Here is a 19,955-nt window from a genome sequence, read left to right as displayed (position 1 = left end):
TAATGCCTAAAAATGAAAAAATCAAGACAACAATATAAATATTCCCCAGTGCTAAAAGACTGGTTGAAAGAGTTGAGTATGGCTGTCTCTGGAGAGTGGGGAATAGACATGTCACCTGGTGGCAGGGGTGGTGATGAGGGACTGTCATGCAGCTACGAATAATAATAAAAAACTATTTGACTCTTAAAATTGTGTTCATAAAAATAACACTTTTTTCAAAAATTAAGTTTTATAGTTGTGCTTAAAGCAATATTTTATGAATTCTATGATGCACAGTTTTTTCACATTTTCATAGTATCACTGAAATTAGGATGCATCTTAAAATCTGTGGTCTTAGACTTAATGAAATGAGATGGCTTAGGATTCTGATATTGTATCTTATTTGGGAATTACATGAATATAATGCTTTTTCTTTTTTAAATTAAAGATTTCAGGCCTGAGTCTACCTCTTCCTCCCAAAAAATTGATTGGTAACATGGATCGTGAATTCATAGCTGAGAGGCAGAAAGGTCTTCAGAACTATCTCAACGTTATCACCACGAATCATATCTTGTGTAATTGTGAGCTGGTTAAGAAGTTTTTAGATCCAAACAACTATTCTGCGAACTACACTGGTAAGCATGGGATCTATCTGCTGTGGTCACGTGGCTAAAGAGGCTCTGTGCTTTGCTGGAGATAAAATATGTGAGAGAAACTCTATTTCCAAATGGGAAGATGTATACCTTTGTTTTAGGGCATTATTTACCTACTAATTCTTACCTGGTTGTAATTTACTACTGATATATAAAAAGAAAATAATTACTTCTAACATATTGTTAATGTCCGCGCAGAAAAATATCGAAGAGAAGTTACTGTGTCTATGCACTTACAGTCTTTATCTGTATTATCTTCTCTGACAGGACAGAGAGTAATTAATTCATGATAATCTATACAGCAATCTCAATTTGATTTATATTGTCTCCATTTTTGTATTTACAATATGTAGTGTGCCTGTTTTTTCTCGGAATTACTTTAAACACAGCAGTGATTCAGAAGGAACCTCTCTGTGTCTTCCTAGTTGTTCTCTGAGACCCACTCAGTGCAAAGCATGAGGAGGATGTGATTGTCTTCCAAACCTTCACTAGATCAGGGCAGCAGCCAGGGAACTGAGGTGGAAACGGTACCAGCTCCACGGAAAGTTGGCATCAGTTACCTGAGCCTTGTGTCAGAAGAATGGGTGATTAAATATTGAATACACTCTGCTGTGGTCTTGAAGAGACCAATGGAAACTACTGTAGGACTGAACCAATGACTAGAATTCAAATAATTTGTTAAAGCTAAACTATGTTTAGAGTCTTTCTAAGTGGAACTCTGGGTATTATTAATAAGCTGATTTCCTTGCTAAGAGAATAGATCATTAACATGCTATTTTTGGGGTCCTCAAAACACTGCTTTTGAAGGAATTAGAGGGAGGCACTTTTATTCCTATCTCTGAGAGGGAAATAGAGGCACAAACCTTTTCTGCATAATAGCTTTAAAAAATCCTGATACCCAGGCTTCACTCATGCCAGTTAAATCCGAATTTCTGCTGGTGGGGCTCGTGGTTTGTAAAGCTCCCCAAGAGATTCCATTATGCAGCTGAGAGTGAAAGCCACAGCCCTAGGGCCTTAGTACTCATAGTGTGGTCCTCTGACCAGCAGCGCTCTTACCAGTGCTTATCAAAAGTGCAGCATTTGGGCCTATCCGGGCCCTACTAATCAGGATCTGAGTTTAACAAGGCCCCCAGGTGATCTGCAAGCACATAAAGTTTGAGAAGTCTCCCTCTTGAATGTACCTGCCATCTTCTAATGGAAGTGCCTGTAGAAGTAAGAGAAATGCCTTTCCAGAATGCAACCAAGCAAAGGAAACTCACATGAGATTCATATTTCAAATTCACATTTGCTATAGGTTACAAGTTGAACATTGAGTTGTTACAGGGCTTCCATTCATCCCCTACTTGTGTTTTGGTTCACACAGGAGAAAAGGCATCACAGCACACGGGATCCTGGGACAGCTCACATTCTTTCGGAGTAGCATCTCTCATGGCTTTCATTTCTCCATGCTTCACCTCAGTCGTTGCCCAGATTGTCAAACGGTGGGCTCTCTGGATTGATTGTTATCAAATCAGCCCCATCTCTGCCTGTTCATTGGTTTGTCCACATTATTGCCTAAGAGTGCCTGCTCATGTTCTCCTGAGAACAAGCATCAAGGGGTAGTGCACATGTGATGATACCATTCATTCCACAGATCTTGACTATCTGCTGTGTCTATGCCATGTGCTGGGTGCAGGGCTGGATACTGTGGATGCAGGCTTGAGGAAGATGCTCTCCCAGCTCTCAGGGAGCTTATACCAGAAGTACATTGAGTCATATGGTATCAGAGCTAGAAGGGATCTTGAAGCAGATACATCAAGATTTACCCTGTCATTTTATAGATGAGAGGCCCCCCGAGAGGGAAGACCTTACCTAGGGTTGCATATTTGTATTGTATAAATATACAGTATCTGACTGTTTTCCAATTAAAATGTTGCTTAGATGGATCTCTGTATTTTCTTTTGCTGTACCTCTCACATGCTGCTATTGTCCTTGATTTTCCTTCTCTCCCACAGCATGGTGGAGGGTCAGGAGTCCAAAGTAGATGTGAAGAGGGGTATAAGAAGGCCACTGGAGACTTTGACCAGGACCCAAATGTTCAAGGAGCTGCCACTATTTAGAGGGTACAGCCCTGTAAAAGAACAATAGAGGATGGTTGCTGTTTTCAGAGCGATGCTGATTTATTTTCTCCTTTAAATGAAATGTCAGAACTTGTCTTGCCTCTAGGCTGACTCACCAGCAGTCTCTGGAAAGGGAAGCCCAGGCCTCCTTCTCCCCACCAGCTTGACTGAGCCCTTCCCCGGGAAGCCAGGCAGAGTTGTCCAGGCTTCTCAAAACTCACAGTGCAACCCATAGTCAACACTGGGGGAGTTGTTCATTTGAATTAGAAAGTCTAATTGAGGACCAGCTATTGTACAGGGAAAACAGATGTCTTCTGGTCTTGAAGGGTTTCTGTTGGGACAGATGGACTGACTGACACACACACACACACACTCTCTCTCTCTCTCTCTCCCTCTCTCTCTCTCTCTCTCTCTCTCACACACACACACACACACACACACCCACACACACGTCACTTGGACCAGAAGTCAGGAGGCCTGGATCCTAGTTCTGGCTTTGTCATTAACAGCATTTCTCCTCTGCAGGCCTCAGGGTTTGGGCCTATAAAATGAGGTGGGGGATCGAAGAGTGGACTAGGGTGTGTTGAAGCTCCCTTCTGGTTCTAAAGCCCCAGAAATCCCTTGAGTAGGTTGATAGTGGTGGGCTCCAGGATAAAAGGAGGGAAGGAGGGGTTGGAGATAGGGGATTATATTTAGGAAAAAAGCAAGGTACTTTAGAGAGGTTGGAGGCCCATGTCTGCTGTGCAGGCCTCTGCAACACCACCCCCTGTAGTAGACCAGCGGCAGGACTAAGAGGTCAGTATTTGTTCCCTGTAGTCATCCCACGGGGCTGAGATCTAGGAGCTTAGAGGGTGCACACAGTGGAGGCAGCTGGTACCTTCTGAGCTAAGAAGTCTGAGTTCTGTCAGAATCACGGGATGGACGTGAAGGCTTTGCTCTGTATTTCCTTTGTGGGGCTTGTTTATCCACATTTACTGCGCATGCAGTTTACCCCTATAGGTCAGTCAGTGCTAAGGAAATAGAGGGCAGATTTCTTCTTTTTTAATGGATTTTATGTTCTAATGAGAGAGAACATCCACATCCATTGAACACTGTATGGAACCCTTAGTTCTTGCTGCTGCATCAAATACTTATTGAGCACCTGCTATGTGCCAGATGCTAAGAATACAGCAACAAAGAAGGAATAGTTCCCCCCACCCCTACTCCAAAGGCACTTCTGCAGGTATTGACAGGTGATTACTGGCAGCGTAAACACAGGGCATCACTTTGAGGGTGGGGTTGGGGTTGTAGATGACTGAGATCTGAAGATGGAGGAAGGCTTTCCAGAAGAGATGATATTTACACAGAGATCTGAGGGGTGAGTAGAAATTGGGAGTCAGTGCTCCAGGAGAGAGAGATTTCCATATGGTTGTGGCCTTTATCCAGATTAAGATGTATTCTTCCAGGCAGAATTTATGGTGTGGTAGAAGACAGTAACCCTAATATAGAACAGACTGTGAGAGAATCCCATAGGATAAGGACATATATAGCACTGGCATTGTATAGGGAAGGGAGGGAGGGAGTCCTGGCTAGAGGGGCTGCAGATGTGGGCTGAGCTTCAAAGAATAAATGGGCAGGGATAGAAAATGCTGGGGGGCAAAGGCAGGTCCATCTTTGGGGGCCAAGGGAGGAAAATCTCAGAGTGAACAGAGCATGAGACACCACATGTAGTGGGAGACAAAGCCAGAGCTAGGTTGAACGCTAGATTTAGACACGTGGTCTTGATAAGGAAGTGGGGTGCCAATAAAGGCTTCTGAGCAGAGAAGTCAATGTTTAGGATCGAAGTGCCTGAGTCTGGGGAGAGAGGGGGTTAATGTTGGGAGAATAGTAGTCATGTAATCTACTTGGCAATAAATTATAGTAGAAAGAAGATGTCCTTTCTACAGTTCCCTAACCCCTAAGGTATTAAAAGCTATTTCCCAATCCTCAATTTATCAGTTACAAATCTACTATGTTTCATTTGTTCACAGATATTTCTCCATTCCTAAAACAACATATAATATATAGTAGCATACAGTAAATATTGTTGAACAATGATTTTGTAGGGAATTATGAGTCACTGTTAGATTTGAGCCAATTGTCCTTCATAGTCTCTTAGAATGACATTGTACTTCATTTAGAAAATTATTTTTCATGATCTTTCTCAAAGTTGATAAGAACGATTTTTACTTAAAAGAATTTCCTTTTAAGTTTGTTTATGTCCAAGTTATTTTGGAAGTACTAAAAACAGTTTATATCAGCATTAATTATAGGGAAGGTACAGAGTTCCCAGTGTTGATAATGAAAATTTATATGCTTCTGGCACAGCCAGTCCTTCCAAATGGCTTATCACATGGGGGTAGTTAGAACAAATGTAAATGGAGTCAGTTTTGTATTTGGTCATCACATCTTTTCTTCTTTGTGGATAGATTGACACTTTACATATTGAGTCAATAAACAAATAGCTAGTGGATTTTCTTCCCTGAATCTCTTAACTCATAATGTACTGTAAGTACATCAAAATGATTATGTGTGCCAACCTCTTGGCATGGTAATTTAGGCCATTTTGACATATGGAGAGCATTTCTGCCCAATGCCTGATGCCTCACCAGTTTGCCTGGAATATAATTAATGCTAGCAGAGGTAAAATCCCATAGTGAATTTATAGAGTATTTCTGTTTGCTTTCAGGGATCAGCAGTACTTCATTTACTCACTGAATTGAAGGGAAATAGCAAATTACAGATGTTTCTTTTTGCAGGAAATGTGAAAGCACAGTTATTCTGATAATTTCTTAATACAGTGACTTTAAAGAACTTCCTCTTCTCATTGTCTTCTTAAAAGGAAGAAACATTCTCATGTTAAACGAACACAAAAAGAATGGATTTTTTTCCAGTAAACAGGCACAACATCACTTCCCACAATAGATGTTGCTGTACATAGATGTTTTTCTAAAACACTGGCTTTTATTTCCAGTATATATTTAAGGCTAATCACTTCTTTGTTGGTGAAAGCTATAATTCCGTGAAGAATGAAGACAGGATAAATATCACTTGGAGCAATGTTAAATACTGTTCCACGCGGACCTTAGAACACATTTTTAGTTTTGTGCTTGGGTTGTGGCCTGGTGCATATATTGAATTCTCGGCTTACACATACTTATATATTTCAGGTTCTCCAGTTTTTAAAATACGTGTGTATATATAGACCTCACTAGTAATTAATTACTCTTTTCTTTAATAAACTTTTTACTTTGGAATAATTTCAGATTTTACAGAAAAATAGCAGTGATAGTACAGAATTTCCATATACCCCTAAGCCAGTTTCCCCTGATGTTAACATCTTATATAACCATAGCATATTTATCAAAACTAAGATACTAACATTGGTACATTACTATTAACTATAGATTTCATTCTAGATTTCACTAGGTTTTCCACTAATGTCCTTTTTCTGTTCTAGGATCCAATCTAGAATCCCACGTTGCATTTAGTCTATGTTGTTGTTAATGTTATGTAATTAAGTTTTTTAAGAAGGTCATAGACTCTAAGGATTTCATTTGCAACAATAATATCTTAAATATATAGTACTTTCCTGATATGCTTGACTAATGAGTTTCTAAAATGTCTTCGCAGAGATTGCCTTACAACAAGTTTCCATGTTCTTCCGATCAGAACCAAAGTGGGAGGTAGTAGAACCATTGAAAGACATAGGTGAGAAACTGGCATGCCCATTCTGTTAAAAAAGACAGATCACAGAACTGGATTTTTTTATCATACTTTCTTATGTGTGTCCCAAGAAAGCTCTTTAATGCAGGTGATTTCTTTTTCTTTTTGTCCCCTACTGCTTGAATTCTTAACTTTTAAGACTTACTGAATCTTGATTGAAGCCCCATCTGAGGACTTACTTCAGTGGTAATAACTTACACTTTCAGAACCATCATTTATTCCTCATCTATCATTTTCACTCAATCTAAACTAAAGTGCTATTTTCCTATCTCCGTGAATAGAGTAATTTCTTTGTTTGTCTCCCGCTCCCCCTTTTTTTCTTTAGCGCAGGCTTTGCCATGTCAACATTCCCAAATAGTTGTTTTATTTGTGCCTATATAGCTATGGATAATATTGCCAGACTTATTTTTATTAATTACTCAGTCAATGAAGCTTATATCAATGGGCATAAAACACACTTCTGCTTTTATGGCAGGTTGGAGGATAAGGAAGAAATATTTCTTGATGAAGATTAAAAATCAACCAAAGGAACGGCTGGTGTTAAGCTGGGTAAGCTGATTTTTTGCTTCGGTCCAATTTCAGGGACTTTAGATGGGTTTATGAAAGCAGATACTGACAAGAAAATCATGAAATTGTGTTGTGCTCCGGAGCGGGGGCCTACTCACTCCCACATTAAAGGAGTCATTTGAAGTCACCTTGCTTATGCATTTGGTTATTCCAATGTGATTATATTTGATCAGCTAATAAACATTTGAAAAGAAATAGGAACAGTTTAAAATAGTTCTCTGGAACCTCTTTAGGACTGGCAGTTTTGCAGTTTGTTTTAAAGAAAATATTTGGGCATTCCTTTGTTATCTCTCACTTTGAGAGTTCTAGGGATATATTTGGTTAATGAAATTTGATAAGATTATAATTAAGTACTGCTATTTATATGTTTATATTCTGTCTCTCCAGAAAGGCCTTGAGGCAGCAAGACTTAGGTGGTTTTCATCTTTGGTTTACATTCATATATTTGGACAAATAAAAAAGGGAAAAGAATTATAGGGGAATTTTTTTTTTTTTTTTTTTTTTTGATGACTAAGGCAGTGCCTTGATATTTCCATGTTTTCAGGCTGACCTTGGCCCCGACAAGTATCTGTCAGATAAAGATTTTCAGTGTTTAATCAAACTTCTGCCTTCCTGTTTGGTGAGTACAAGTCCTTCTATTATTCTTGGTGCTGATGACAGGTTCACAGTGTTTTCTTATAGGTGACCACAGACAGAAGAGATGGACATACTCTATAGGCTTGAAAGAATGGAGAAGTACAGTGGATTTCAATTCAGACTGAAATGGCTCAGGGCTAGTCCCATAGATTAGAGGTCATTTCAATGGTGTTCATGACATACAACCCGTGAAACATGTGTTAATTTAAATGTAGCCTTTGTGTATTAAGCAAGTTAGAGTAGGTGCTAGTCACTGTGTTCTTGGTGAGGATGTTTATATCGATGGAATTAAAAAACGTGTTCTAGCCTGGAAAAACAGAATAATATGGATTTAGGTAAGCTGGATGAGGGAAAGGAAAAATAGCTCTTTTGCTGTCTTACTATTCTCACAGGCTAACCAGGTGGCATTTAGTACACAGTTCAATCCCAAGGCCTTCGGTGGAAAGAACCACATTCATATATTTCAAAACAGATGCAGAATGTCTTAAGGAAAAGACTGATCTGGCCAGAAAATTGAGTTAGTGTGGATGTTCTTTATCTGCAATCTGCAGGAGGATGTAAAATGAATCACTCATGGAGTGAGCACAATTATGCTGACCTATCTTGTTGAGTTGATGAGTTTGTTTTTGAAGACAGAGTATCTTATTAAGCTAGAAAACTAAGCTTTTAATGAGGTGTGATGTGTAGCCAGGAAAAATGCTGTGGTTTTGAATTTGATTAATTGTGTGACACAGGCTGTCGGCACTGAATTCTAAATTTCTTTTAATAGATATGCTTTTTAAAAAGAAAGTAGTCAGACAAGTGATATATATTAATTGTATAAAAGTCAGGAAACATAGATAAGCAAAAACAAGAAAATAAAACTCACCTGTAATCCCAACCGACTAGAAATATGAACAAAAATGTTTAGTTGTTACTTTTCTAGAATTTTATATGATTAAAAAAATATATATACACACATTTTAAAACCTGATTTTTTTCGTTAATGGTATATCATGAACATTTTTATTTCCATAAATATAGTATTTATATTATTACTGGCTACATATAACTAAAATTATTATTACTGGCTGCATAGAGTTAAAATTGGATGTACCTCAGTTTACTCAACTAATCTTCTAGATATTTGGGTCACCTCCAGTTTTTTTTGTCTTTAGGAAAAAGCTGTAGTGAACATTTAGCTAAATGTTTATATCCATTCTTAATTATTTTCTTAAGATAAATAACTAGAATTAATTAGTAAATAATTATAGGGAGATATTTTGAGACTATATAAATATCCCATTCTTTATCAAATCCACTAGTTTTAGCATTCATTGAGATTTTCTAACTCCATTCTCTTATATTTATTAATTGAATTAGTTGGCATTCTACTATAAGGAAGAGCTTCCTATTCTCCCTTCTTTATTTATATCAGTATGGACTCGAGGATTTTGTTTTATTCATTGGGTTTCTTTTTGGGGTGATGAAAATGTTGTAAAATTAGATTTTGTGATAGTTGCACAACTCTGTGATTATACCGAAAACCATTGAATTATACACTTTAAATAAGCGAATTGTAATGCTATGTGAATTATATTTCAGTAAAGCGATTAAAATGTCAACGACAACCATTTTGATGTAATGGTCAGCAGAAGCTTCATGATCAATTACTATATTTTCCTGGGCACACTCTTTCACTCCTCAATTCATTCAACCCTTGCCCTCCAAATCTTTGCATAGCTCAGTTCCCATGAGTTAAAATTTTCATGGTACTTCTTTGAGCTAAGGGAGATTGTAAAACCTGTCTGGAGCCAGGTGGTTCATATGACCAAAATTTCAGGTCACATGAATACTCTTTAAATCAATAATTTGGTCAATCTCCAACTCAGGAGGACACTGTGAATTATCATATGGCATACTCTAGGAGAAGGACAAGAAGATTCATGCTAGCTGCTTTGGAAAAGGGCCAAGATGCCAAAAAATGCTGCTTTTCCTTGTTTTTTTCTGGCACTGTGCAGCAGTGTGGAATGTTAGGCAAAGCTGTGAATGAAGACACATTTATCCTGGTTCCCACTTGGCTATTCTAGGATTCGACTGTATTCTTTACCAATTTACAGAGGCAGAATATTAAAACCACTATTCCAAAAACTCAGACTTTCCCTCTCTTTCTCCACACTTTTGCCTGAACTATGAGAATATGCATACCAGAGCAGATACCTTCCCATGTAAAGCTTACATTGTCAGTTATTCGCTTTGTCAGTATTGTTTATGTTCTTTCTCTAATATAAAGAATGAGGTACAAGTTGGTCGTCTAATAACTTGAAAATGCCATGTATTCAGAGAATATCCTCACATTTGTATGCAACTAAACAATTTAGATGGTACTTGACCCTGCATAACCAGATCTTGGATGTAAAAGGACCTAGATGCTGATGCAAATAGACGTGAATTTCTTTTTTTTTTTGTTTTGGCAGCACCCTAATATTTATCGGGTTACCTTTGCCACAGCTAATGAATCCTCAGCATTGCTAATTAGGATGTTTAATGAAAAAGGAACTTTGAAGGACCTGATCTACAAGGTACTTGTGCAAGTTTATGGTCATAAAGAAGTTCTCAAGTCCCTTTAGAACCTGTTATGGATACTTGATACTGGGGTTCCAGAAGCTAGGCCAGGAGGATTTCATTTTCATTTTGATTTTACTTGGAATTTATTTTGATTTTAATAATAAAAACTATCCAGTTTGGTTAATGATCATTTCTTTCCCCACATGAGGGAAGGCTAAACATTTAATAATTATGTCCATTGCATTGTAGGTCAGTTTTAAAGTTGTGCCTTCATTTAACAAAGCAATACTGAACTATCTCAAAGTTGGATTTTTTTTTTTTTTTTACATAATAATAGTGAAAAATTCTACCAGTATTCAAGACTTTGGGGTCAGCTAAGGTCATGACCAAGCACAGCTTCACTGTACTAGAGAAGGGATGAAACCTAGCTCAGCCTCTTTCTTCCAACTATACTGACTGTTGTATTTTAAAAACCCACTCCAGTTTGGTGTCCCCTAGCCTCTGTAGGTCCTTCCTGTTGGGGAGCCTGTGTGCAGATGTCGACCCTTCTGCTGCTGTCTTATGTGCTCTTTGTTCTTTTCCAAAGTCAAAACCGAAAGACCCGTTCCTAAAAAAGTATTGCAACCCTAAGAAGATTCAAGGCCTTGAACTCCAGCAAATAAAAACATATGGACGGCAAATATTAGAGGTAAGTAGTATTTAATTTTTGTTTAAGTTGCTTTAGAATTTTACTTAGCATTCTAATATTCTTTTGAGAAAGTTCTTAGGCAATATCTAAAATAGTTTAGGTTGTCCAATTACTTATAAACTGATGGTATTATATTTTATCCCAAAAAGCAAATATTTGAGACTAAGATTAATTTAGAGCTACAAAATTCCAAAAAGTTTGGATGTTGGAATTTAGTGTCTGATTTTTTAAGAACTTAATTGTGTGGATACCAACTTTTGTGTTATTTTCGGTTGATTTTTATCTTTATGCCAAGATTCTTTAGTTTGTTATAGCATATACATAACCATATGGCTCCCTTACAGAAGTGTGATTGGTATGAAAAGCCTTTCCCATAACACTCTCTAGAACAGTTTTCTCCAAACTTTTTGGATTGTGCAATCCTATCAGTGAAAACAATTGAAGCATAACCTCCCTAATATATATATTTAACTATAATATACATGTACTACTAATATTTTATATACTAATCTCATTCTTAAACACTTATAAGTCAGTTTTAAAGTTGTGTCTTTCACTTAACTTATATACTTATAAGTTAAGAATGAGATTAAAAACAAAATAAATAGAAAGAGAAGTTGTACAATTTTCTTCCAGTCCTCAATGGGTTGCCCTGGGAACTTATATTACCGGTGAGCCACTGTTTATTAAATGGCAGCTGAAAAGTTTGCTTCTTTTTGTGGGATCCTATCATATTTTTTTCATTAATGAACAGCCAGATATATTCTGAGGTGAGACTGGGTTAGAGATATTTTCAGCTCAACCCCTTTTCCTGAATAACTGACCGAAGCACTGACATGATAACCTTGCTTCTCTGTGCAGGAGGATCAAGATTTTGTCCTGAAGAGGGCTTGGCCTTTTGAGATCAGAAAGTACTTAAAGTAGAGCCTTTTGGCATAAAGCTATTAACTCCAGGAAGACGCAGGCTTCTTCTTTCTTCTTTGGAAATGAGAGAGCTTGGCATTGTGTCTCACAGCTGGAAAGCGTTCAGCATCAGTCTCTTTTCCAGAAAAATGGATGGGGGTGGCAATTTTTGGAAATCTCAGTGACCTGTTTGGTTTTATTTTAAAATATATTGACTTAAAAAATAAAGACATATCTGAATGAGTTAGGGGAGAATGTAACATATATATATATTTTTAATAGGTACTAAAGTTTCTGCATGACAAGGGATTCCCTTATGGGCATCTTCACGCCTCCAATGTGATGCTAGATGGGGACACTTGCCGGCTGCTAGACCTTGAGAATTCCTTGTTGGGCCTTCCTTCCTTCTACCGATCTTATTTCTCACAATTCAGGAAAATCAATGTAAGTTGCTGAAAGTAATGAAACAGCAGGTTCATTATGAAATATAAATTATCCCCATGGCCAGACTCATGGTCTGCCCATGTAAGAAATATGCCCTCAGCAGTGAAAGATACAGTTGGGGTAGACCATGCCTTGTTTCTCGCAGAGTATTGCTGTATCTCCAAGAGGCTAAGCCGATATGATAGATGAGACAAGGAGAGGCATAGAATCACTGATTGGAAAACCACGGAGGGCAGGACCAACACCTTTGGTTAGAGCAATGCCTTGTGCTTTTTTCAAAGGCTTTGGAGTTGTGTTTTCATTACCAATTATGAGTGAGGTCACCCTGGGCCTCATTTCTCAGTGAAAGCCTAGAGAAGGAGCACTGGAATTCACAAAGCCAAACTGAAAGAGGAACATGCCTCTCTTCCCTTTTCTTCCACAGACATTGGAAAGTGTGGATGTCCACTGCTTTGGCCACTTACTGTATGAAATGACTTACGGACGACCTCCAGACTCGGTGCCCGTAGACTCCTTCCCTCCTTCGCCGTCTATGGCTGTGGGTCAGTATGAGGTTTGGGGGTGTTTTCAGAGTCTTGGTAGTCTGCAGAGCTACTCACTTCCTTTCTAGAGTCCAGGAAAGATCCAGAGGATGTTGTCATGCTCCACAGCTAGAAATTCTTATCCAGTTTAAAAGTATCCAATAAAAAAGATTTGAGTAACTTACTGAAATGTACTACACTGAACATTTAGTGTAGTACATTTGTCAGGCTGTATGAAATAGGAGATATTTCGTAATGTGCATTGGAATTTTGGAAGCAGGAGGATTTAAAGTGAAGTATGGCCGGACTGAGTCTGATACAGAAACAAGAACCAGGATCAGGCAATTTGAAGCCAGTCCTTAGGACTTGGGCAGATGTCAGGAGTCAGAACAAGGCTGGAGTGAGACTTGCAAGGAACAGGGGAGCCATGGGCGGGATACCTGGGAGGTTGTTGCCTAGTAGGCCCAGAGCTAGGAAAGGCAGGCAGAAATGTAGATGCCCAGTAAATTGGATCCAAGAGCTCTCCCAGAATTACCTGAGGGGGCTGAAGAGAACAGGAAAAGTGGTGGGAGGCACTGTTTGGAAGAAGGGCTGTAGGAACTGATACACACTAGTTAGGGACCCCTTTATCTCCTCCACAGCCAGCTCAGAACGTACTGCTAGAGCATAGAGAGGGTAGCACTTTGACCACTGTGCCATCAAAGTATGCAAGTCAGCCCTCCACTGAGTGCTAGTTTAGTGTTAAGTGAGGTAGTTCGAGAGAGCAGGCCCTGAGACTACTTTGTGTTCAGTTTGAACAGCTGAAACTGAACAGTGACCTGTGAGTAGAAAAATCTGGCTGCTTTCGTTTATATCACCCAAGGTGTTGGAAGATGAAGTATCAACAATTGGCATTTCGCATGCTGCTTTTGATTAAAAGAAGGCAAGCAGCAAAATGTCTTTTGGGTTCAAGAATTTTACTTCTGTTTAGTGTTTACTTCTCTTTTAAGAGAGCAAACACTTTTGTGAATGATATCTTGAATCCTTCCTCCAATTATCTTTGAAATATATTTAGCTTTCTGTTAGCATGTGGTTTTTAAGCCATTCAGTTTGAGTCATCAGTACCATTGGCGTTGCCAGCCTTCCCCCTCCTCACGTATGCCATCTGTCTGTGCGTGAAGAGTTTTGACACTGTCCTGATCAGCCTGCAGACAGTTGTTGCAAAGCGGTGTCAAACTTTTCATCATCAAGTGGATTTGCCAGCGTGTTCTGTGGAACTAAAATGTATATCTGTTCATTTCAAGTGGCCGTGTTGGAGTCTACGCTGTCTTGTGAAGCCTGTAAAAATGGTATGCCTACCGTCTCCCAGCTCTTGCAGATGCCGTAAGTCAATCATATGCTTTGGTTGTAATCTTCATTACTGTGTCGAACACCAACCACTAACCCAAGTGCCTGGTACCATAGTAAAGATTCAGTTGCAGTCCTTGCAGAATGAAAGTGACCTGTTTGCTGACAGTCACCTGCAGCATGATATCATGACCTCTCTGCTACCTTAGTCTGATTGTTTTCCTTTAATCTCAATCTTATTTTCACGTGTGTCTCTCTCTGTCAATGTTAGCATTGTGTATGCGTACATGTGACAGCGCTCCGCTTCCCCGTCACCTGCTTAGGAAATACTGGAATAGGGCCATCTCAAGTGGCTGTCCTTGATGACCCTGTTTTAATGCACTCATTGGGCCACAGCGGTGGCTGGTTCGTGAGTCATTGGTCTTCTTGGAGGGTCTGCCCTGCAGGAGAAAGACAATGTATTTCTGGCCTCCCATGTACTTGTTTATTCATTTACTTGCTGGGTAACATTTATTAAAATCTAACATGTACCAGGCATTGCGCTAGAGACGTAGAGCTCAGAAGACATTCTCTCTTAAACAGAGTTATGAATAGGTAACCAAGAATAGGTTGAAATTGTGCTTTGGGGCCTTTCCTTTAGGTTTTCCATCCTTTCATGGAGAGGCAACAGCGTGGTTAAGAAGGGTGTTTCTGAGGTTAGACAGACCTGGGGGTGGGCCCAACTTCCCCACTTCTGCCTGGGTGACCTTGGGCAAGTTTCCTAACCTCTGGAAGCTGAGTTTCCTCATCTGTGCAATGGGGATAATGATAGTCCCCACGTCAGTGGGTTGTTGGGAGGATTTGATGAGGTGATTCCTAGTACAGTGCCTGGTACTTAATAACTGCTTATTAAATGTCAGTTATGATTAATATTGATTCAGCTTATTTTGTGAGCATCAGGTGCCATGCAATATACCCAGTCCTTGGTCTGTACCAGCTTGTTGTAAACAAATATACTGGGGAAACAGGCAGACAGCTTGAGGTGCATGCAGCCGGAGTCCAGAGGAAGTAGCCATAACTTTAGCTTCTGCTATAGCTCAGGTGTCATCCTAGGCCCTGGGGAGGTTTTGATGAACAGAGCAAGCAGCCCAAGCGCCTGCCCCATGGACATGACTTTCAAATGTGCGACTGACACTGGTGTGTCTCTTTTCAAATCAGCTACTGTTAATAATAATGTGAACATGGGAAAATAGATCCAGTTAGGGAAACAAAATAATTTGCACACGGACTTTTAGAACAGAATGCATTTGTAGTTAGGGAATGTTGATTTGCTCCCCCTGCTCCAGAGCTCTTACATTTTTTTCCCAGTGTTCCAGTCCTAAAGTGAGTCCAAATATTCTTTCTTCACAAAGTCTTTCCACCTTGTAGGCTTCAGCCTTGAGAAGAACACTTGGAGAGGTGTGAACTGTGTTCAGTTAAAATGTGTTGTCCGGAAGTAAATGGACCCGTGGCCTTGGAGGGGACAGTGATGTCTCCACCTCCAGAGCCAACCAGAGAGCTCTGTGGGGAAGAGTTAACCCTGCCATTTCATCTTGTAACATAGTTCTTAATTTATAAAAATGAGGACTGTTCAAGGAAAGACTCACTTAGAGCCTTTCAGACATTGCCCAAATAGCCATCTAAACTGTCTGACCTGTTTTAGCCTAAACAGTCAAGTATTCCTCATATTATTGTTTTTAATAACATGATTTTAAAGAGAGAATTGATATACTCTAACAGCTGCTATTTCTTTTTCGGAGAGCATGAGAAGCACAACTTTTCTTAGAAGAAAATTATTTTCTCATTAGATTCCAATCAGAACAATTCCTTTCTACTTACTTATACATTTTTATTTTATTGAGCTCTAGTCTAGAATAAATTTTATGCTCCTCTGGGGCAAAAAAAAAAAAAAAAAGAAAAAATGTAAAAACAATTATTCTATTTAGAAATATCTACTGCATATATTATTTGCAATATAACGTAAATGATAATATAATAAATAATAGTTTGTAAAAATCATTTTTTAAAAGTATGAATTAATTTACTGCATAGCATGAGAGCACTTTTGCCCCTCAATGGGGAAATAACCTCCAGTACACAGCTGACCCAGTCCCTCTGGTAACTGGAGTGGGGGTTTTTCCCAAGGTCATTCTAGGTCATAAACTTTTTTGAGTGTGTTGATAAACATGAAATGGTAAATTGGGCCAGGTCTGGGGGATATGGTGGGGACTTCATGGGCTAAAGATGTCTCAATTTGCTTTGATTGTGTTCTGAGAGTGCACCTGTTTTAAGAAAGATTTTTTTTTTCTTTTCTTTACAGATTATTCAGTGATGTTTTACTAACCACTTCTGAAAAGCCACAGTTTAAGGTAAAGCAAATTTTATCATTTTTTGGTTTATGACGTCAGTTTACTTAGAAAGTTGGCACTTTTTAAATCAAAAATAAGAAGGTCTAGTATTTATAATAAGGAAAATTTAAAAACAATCTAAATATCCTACAGTTAGGGAATAGTTTAATATTCATAGTACATCTAGTTGATAAAATATTTTTATCATAAAAATGAAATTTATAAAGACATTGCAGTAGCATGGAAAATGATTATTATTCGGGCTAAGGAGGGAAAAGCAGGATATAAAATAGTCTGTAAAAAAAAAAAAATCTGTCTAGAAGGAAGACTTGAAGGAAGTATCCTGGGAAATAGCAGTGCTCTGTGGTATTGTGGAAAGAGCAGAGCTTTGGAACCCAAAAACACCAGTTTGATGCCTTACTTTGCTTTTTTGATGCCAGCCATTTATCTAAGGCAAAGTTTCTTAGCCACAGCATTTGTCATTTTGGGTCAGACAATTCTGTGTTGTGGGACCTGTCCTATGCATTGTGGGATGTTAGGAAGCATCCCTCGCCTGTACCCACTGGATGTGATTAGTACTCTCCCTCAACCCCATTCATCATGACAACAAAAATGCCTCCAGACATTGCCAGATGTCCCCTAAAGAGGAGAGGGGGCAAAATCACCCCCATTTGAGAGCCACCGAGCTATGGGCAAGTACCTAATCTTTGGGTCTATGTTTACTCCATGTGTGGGGTTGGTGAGTAACACCTGTCTATTGTCATTTGACAGCTGAGATAATCTACATTAATGCCTGGTTAGGGCCTGGCTCTCCAAAGGACTCACTGTTAGTGTTGTTTTGGGTAGTAGAATGAAGGGTAGATGTCTTTCCCCTCTTTATACTTCCAAAGAGTATGTAATACTCTTATGATGAAATTAAATTTAGGAAAAAAACAAAAAAGAAGAAAACCAAAAAGAAGGTGGGGTCAGAAGATTGTGTAGGTGTCAGATACACTTTCCTCTGTCCTTTTTTTTTGCCAGTTAGAGGGATTCTGACAATAATAGTTTATTTGGATCTCAAGCGGAAAAGAAAAACATTTAAATTCACCTCTTTTTCACTGAAACTCCTCAGGAAATGTATGTAGCCTTGTAAATAAATATGCTGTGTCCCCTGATAGTCTACCCCAAGGGTTGTTATCAGACTTTACTCTTCCCCCAAGCCAGAGAGTCTGTGCAACAAAGACAGTATGATTTTAAAAGCCAGTGTTAATTTCTTGTTTACGCATTTTCTTTCTGGAAAGATACACAGGAAACTGGTGACATTGGTTGCCTCCAAGGAGGGGAACTAGGTGGGAGACTTTTTACTGTGTATGTACCCTTTTACAGCTTTTGAATTTTAAAGCAGATGAGTGTATTACCTACTCAAAACTTTTTTTAAGTTTATATTTTTTAAAGAATATTAGAGACAAAGAGTTCAACATAATCTGGGTGTCTGTTTTCTAGGCCAGAGCTCCTCATAGTTTGAAAAACTAAGAAATTAAAAAATGATAAGCTTAGAAACATACCAGGCTATTAAGAGTATCTTTCAACAGGAAAAAGCTTAATCTTGTGAAATTCAGAAAGTAAATGTTTAACAGAGAATATCCCTCTGAAGTTATAATTATTTGAATTTGTGCATGTGTTCCAATAAACTTTATATATTTTTTGATTTTTAATTATGATAAAAAACATTGTAGAATTTGTCCTCTTAACCATTTTTGAGTGTGCAGTTCAGTAGTGTTAAATATATTCTCACTTGTGTAGCAGATCTCTAGAACTTTTTCATCTTGCAAACTGAACCTCTCGACCCACTGGATGATAACTCCCCATTTCCCCACCCTCCCAGCCCTTGGCAAACACAGTTCTACTCTCTGCTTTCATGATTTTGACTACTCAAGATATCTCATATAAGTGGAATCATACAGTATTTATCTTTTGTGACTGGCTTATTCCACTCAGTGTAATGTCCTCAAGTTTTATCCATATTAGAGCATGTGACAAAATTTCCTTTTTTAAGGCTGAATAATATTCCATTGTGTGTATTACGACACTTTTTTTTTTATCCACTTATCTGTTGATAAACATTTGGGCTTTTCCACCTCGTGACTATTGTGAATAATGCTGCAGTGAACATGGGGTGTGCTTCGATCCTTTGGGATATGTACCCACAGGTGGGATTGCTAGATCATATGGTAATTCTATTTTTAGATTTTTTGAGGAACTTCCATACTATTTTTCATAGCAGCTGCATCATTTTACATTACCACCATTAGTTGACCAGGCTTCCAGTTTTTTGACATCATCGCCAACACTCGTTTTCTGTTTTTTCAGTAGTGACTTGACCATTCTAATGTGTGTGAGGTGATATCTCATCGTGGTTTTGATTTGTATTTCTCCAATGATTACAGATGTTGGTCATCTTTTCATATACTTGTTGACCATTTGTATATCTTCTTTGGAGGAATGTCTATTCAGGTCCTTTGCCAATTTTTTTCCTTTGATTTTCTGTCCCTTTTTTTTCAGCTTTATTGTTGTGACAAGTCCATTTTTTATTTGGTAACTTCTGGTTTTGTTGTTGTAGGAGTTCTTTATATATTTTGGATATTAATCCCTTATCAGATATATGATATCCAATTATTTTCTCCCATTCCATAGGTTGCCTTTTGTTGGTTGTTTCCTTTGTTGTGCAGAAGTTTTAAGTCTGATGTGGTCCTATTTGTCTGTTTTAGCTTTTGATGCCTGAGCTTTTGGTGTTCTACCGAAGAAATCATTGCCAAATCTAACATCATGAAGCTTTTCCCTTATGCTTTCTTCTAGGAGTGTTATTGTTTTAGATCTTTGGTTTAAGTCTTCAACCCAATTTTTTTTTTCAGTCCCTTATTCCTACTAATGGTCATTTAAATGGTTAATTTCTAGGGTATTTTTGTTGGTTTTGCAGTCTTGACGTGGCTTCTTTCGTATATCATTAGTTATAGGAGTTCTGTTCAGCTAGACTTCAGGCGATTCTCAATGATGGTTCTGTAGTTTAGTTGTAATTTTGAAGTGGTCCTGGGAGGAGGCGAGCACAGCATTTTCCTACTCCGCCATCTTGACTGAAAGCCCTTCAATCCAATTTTGAGTTAATTTTAACATATTGTGTAAGGAAGGGGTTCAAATTCATTCTTTTTCATGTAGGTATCCAATTTTCCCAGCACTATTTATTGAAGAAACTGTCCTTTTCCACTCTTGTTAAAGATCATTTGACCATATACATGAGGGTTTATTTCTAGGCTCTCTATTCTGTTCCATCAATCTACGTGTCTTTCTTTATGCTAGTATCACACTGTTTTGATTACTGTAGCTTTGTAATATGTTTTGAAATCAGGAAGTGTGAGGCCTCCAATTTTGATCTTTTTTTTTTTTTCAAGATTCTTTTGTTAATTTGGGGTCCTTTGAGAATTACTTGAAATACTTGAAACACATAT

The 19,955-nt window shown here is 38.4% G+C and overlaps 1 protein-coding gene across 6 annotated transcripts in view; it reads left to right on the top strand.

Annotated features, from left to right (window-relative positions):
- Nucleotides 1–19,955, top strand: part of PXK (PX domain containing serine/threonine kinase like) — a 42,896-nt gene that overhangs the window by 7,463 nt on the left and 15,478 nt on the right. For 4 of the 6 annotated variants that reach the window (XM_011371768.2, XM_011371765.2, XM_023537599.1 and 1 more), the window contains exons 1-10: nt 421–614; nt 6,383–6,460; nt 6,951–7,024; nt 7,587–7,661; nt 10,135–10,239; nt 10,812–10,913; nt 12,099–12,260; nt 12,685–12,802; nt 14,065–14,143; nt 16,446–16,494. In XM_011371768.2, coding sequence (XP_011370070.1) covers nt 476–614; nt 6,383–6,460; nt 6,951–7,024; nt 7,587–7,661; nt 10,135–10,239; nt 10,812–10,913; nt 12,099–12,260; nt 12,685–12,802; nt 14,065–14,143; nt 16,446–16,494 — 981 coding nt within the window. In that variant the 5' untranslated portion in view covers nt 421–475. Of the gene's footprint in view, nt 1–420; nt 615–6,382; nt 6,461–6,950; nt 7,025–7,586; nt 7,662–10,134; nt 10,240–10,811; nt 10,914–12,098; nt 12,261–12,684; nt 12,803–14,064; nt 14,144–16,445; nt 16,495–19,955 lie in introns of those variants that run through there. The other 2 variants (XM_011371766.2, XM_011371767.2) reach the window with 1 other exon arrangement.

This window comes from Pteropus vampyrus, unplaced genomic scaffold (assembly GCF_000151845.1).
Source record: "Pteropus vampyrus isolate Shadow unplaced genomic scaffold, Pvam_2.0 Scaffold195, whole genome shotgun sequence".
In the NCBI taxonomy this organism is placed as follows: Eukaryota; Metazoa; Chordata; class Mammalia; order Chiroptera; family Pteropodidae; genus Pteropus; species Pteropus vampyrus.
Note: the sequence above shows the minus strand (reverse complement) of the source record. Positions and strands in the feature narration are given on the sequence as shown.